This window comes from Condylura cristata, unplaced genomic scaffold, assembly GCF_000260355.1.
Source record: "Condylura cristata isolate star-nosed mole 26May11 unplaced genomic scaffold, ConCri1.0 scaffold00003, whole genome shotgun sequence".
Taxonomy (NCBI): domain Eukaryota; kingdom Metazoa; phylum Chordata; class Mammalia; order Eulipotyphla; family Talpidae; genus Condylura; species Condylura cristata.
Genome location: NW_004567104.1, coordinates 47,741,452 through 47,743,628, shown reverse-complemented (window position 1 = coordinate 47,743,628; position 2,177 = coordinate 47,741,452). Strand labels below are relative to the sequence as shown.

Genomic DNA, 2,177 nt, shown 5'->3' with positions numbered 1-2,177 from the left:
CAGCTACTTTATCATTATTACACTTTATTATGTAAGATATAACTGGTGTTTCCCTGATTTTCCCAGGATCCAAAATAAGAACCTGTACTTGATCATATCTTTTAAGTCTCTTTTAATTGATAGATTCCCTTTCTTGATTTTTTTTCCCTCTTGCATATTATTTGTTGGAAAAAACCTGGTTTATATCACAGAGTTTTCCTCATTCTAGATTTTGCCAATGTGCTCAGTTGGTGTTGTTTATTAAGTTTTGTCCCTATTATTTCCTGTTGCTAGTAATTAGTTCTAGAGACTTGATTACTTTACTTTTAGGAGAGACAGGAGGTCCTAGATGGTATATACTTTTTCCCCACTAGAAAGTACAGACCTCATACTGCCCCAGATAGTTTTCTTTTTTTCAGTCAGTCTCTATCTCCTTATCATTGCTTAAATCCATTAATTTCTAGTAGTTTGTAAAATGTTAACAATCTGGCCCTCCCTGGTGGCGCAGCGGGTTAAAGCACTGCACTGAGTAGCTAAAGCCACTTCCATATGAGTTCGATCCCCGCCTGCCCGGGAGGAGCCCACATGGCGTGGCAGACCTCTCGTGACCCGCCCGCTGCTCCCCTCAGCAGTGTACTTTGTCGATCTGCCTGTTCTGCTCCCCACTCTGTCTCTGGTGAAGCCTCTCACCACCCCTGAGCGTCTGGCCTGTACCCCAGTTCTGTATGTACAAATAAATAAATCTTAAAAAAAAAAAAAGTTAACATTCTGTCATTTCTTCACAATTAGCTGTATTATTTGCTTTTATATTTCTGTTTTACAGAGGACACAAACTTTTGAAAGCTTTTAAAAAACGATTCTAATAGTACTGATGTTAAAAATAAAATATAACTGACTTAGGTTCTTTATTACATTTATAAATACAATACAAATGAAATCAAAATCATAGTAATCATAATTCTTCCCACTAAAATACCAGATATATAAGGCACCAAAGTCCAAAATGTCAAGGAAAAGAAAAGTCCAGAAATTTAACATATAGCCTTATATACAATTGTCACTGTTTGTAGAACTATCAAAAGTTTTAATTGAATTGTATTTTGGAATAATTTAAATTTCATTTCTATTACAGAAAAACAAAGAATATGTGAGCATTGCCAGTGGAGGATTTATGGGTAAGCTTTTATTAATCCTTTTGCCACCAGTACTTAGAGTGAACAAATTAATATGTTCTTTAATCTTTTATAATATGTTTTTAGAAAAGGCAGGCTAATAGGACAAATAGGACATACAGATTACAGATAAACACACATAACAAGCTATTGAAATTTCTATTGAGTGGCAAGTCTTTGCAAAAAAAAATTGTAAAAATACAAGAAAAATTTCCCACTTGATTAATCTCTAGGAATAGACTGGGAAACTAAAGTAAGAATACTTTTCACTATATACCTTTTGTACCTTTTTTTTTTTTTAACTACTTGAAGTATTAGCTACTAAAAAAGTGGTGATTCAGTTGAATAAAACAAATAAGCTAATGTTTTCAAACATGTAGACTAATAACCTAGTAACCCAGAGTCATAAAATAGTTGATGAAATGAATGCAGGAAAATATTTGAGAATGTATGCAGTATTAAATCAGGGTAATAAGATGAAAAAAGCCGTTCTTCTCACAAGTATGCTACTGAGGGCACACACTTACATCTAGTAAATAAATAAGCCCTGGAGTACTAATTCACAATAGAGTGAATACAGACAATAGTTTTTTATTGTAATTGTCAAACTTGCAAACAGACTAGATACTAATTATTCTTGTCACAAACAAGTAATGATAATTGTTTGATGGTAAGTAGTGTTAATAATACCTGATAGGGTAACTCCTATACTACCAAAATGGAAACAATAATGTATAAACCTATATTAATTACCTCAATTAAAAAGGAAGTCTTAATTATTGCTACAATGGAGATCAACATATAAATATACCAACATGTTGCATATCCTAACATATACAATGAATGTTGCATGTCACATGTCAAATATATTTTAGTTAAAAATAAGATTGTTACATTATGAAAAGTGGTGTTTAAAAAAATACTAAACTCAACTTGGATGGAGCTGGAAAAGATCATGCTTAGTGAGATAAGCCAGAAAGAGAAAGAAAAATACCGGATGGTTTCACTCATAGCAGGAGTATAATG

The 2,177-nt window shown here is 32.7% G+C and overlaps 1 protein-coding gene across 2 annotated transcripts in view; it reads left to right on the top strand.

Annotated features, from left to right (window-relative positions):
• The window catches only part of TBC1D23 (TBC1 domain family, member 23), a 52,109-nt gene that overhangs the window by 34,651 nt on the left and 15,281 nt on the right, over positions 1–2,177 (top strand). For both annotated transcript variants that reach the window (XM_004675253.1, XM_004675252.2), the window contains exon 12: positions 1,112–1,154. In XM_004675253.1, coding sequence (XP_004675310.1) covers positions 1,112–1,154 — 43 coding nt within the window. The remainder of the gene's footprint in view (positions 1–1,111; positions 1,155–2,177) is intronic.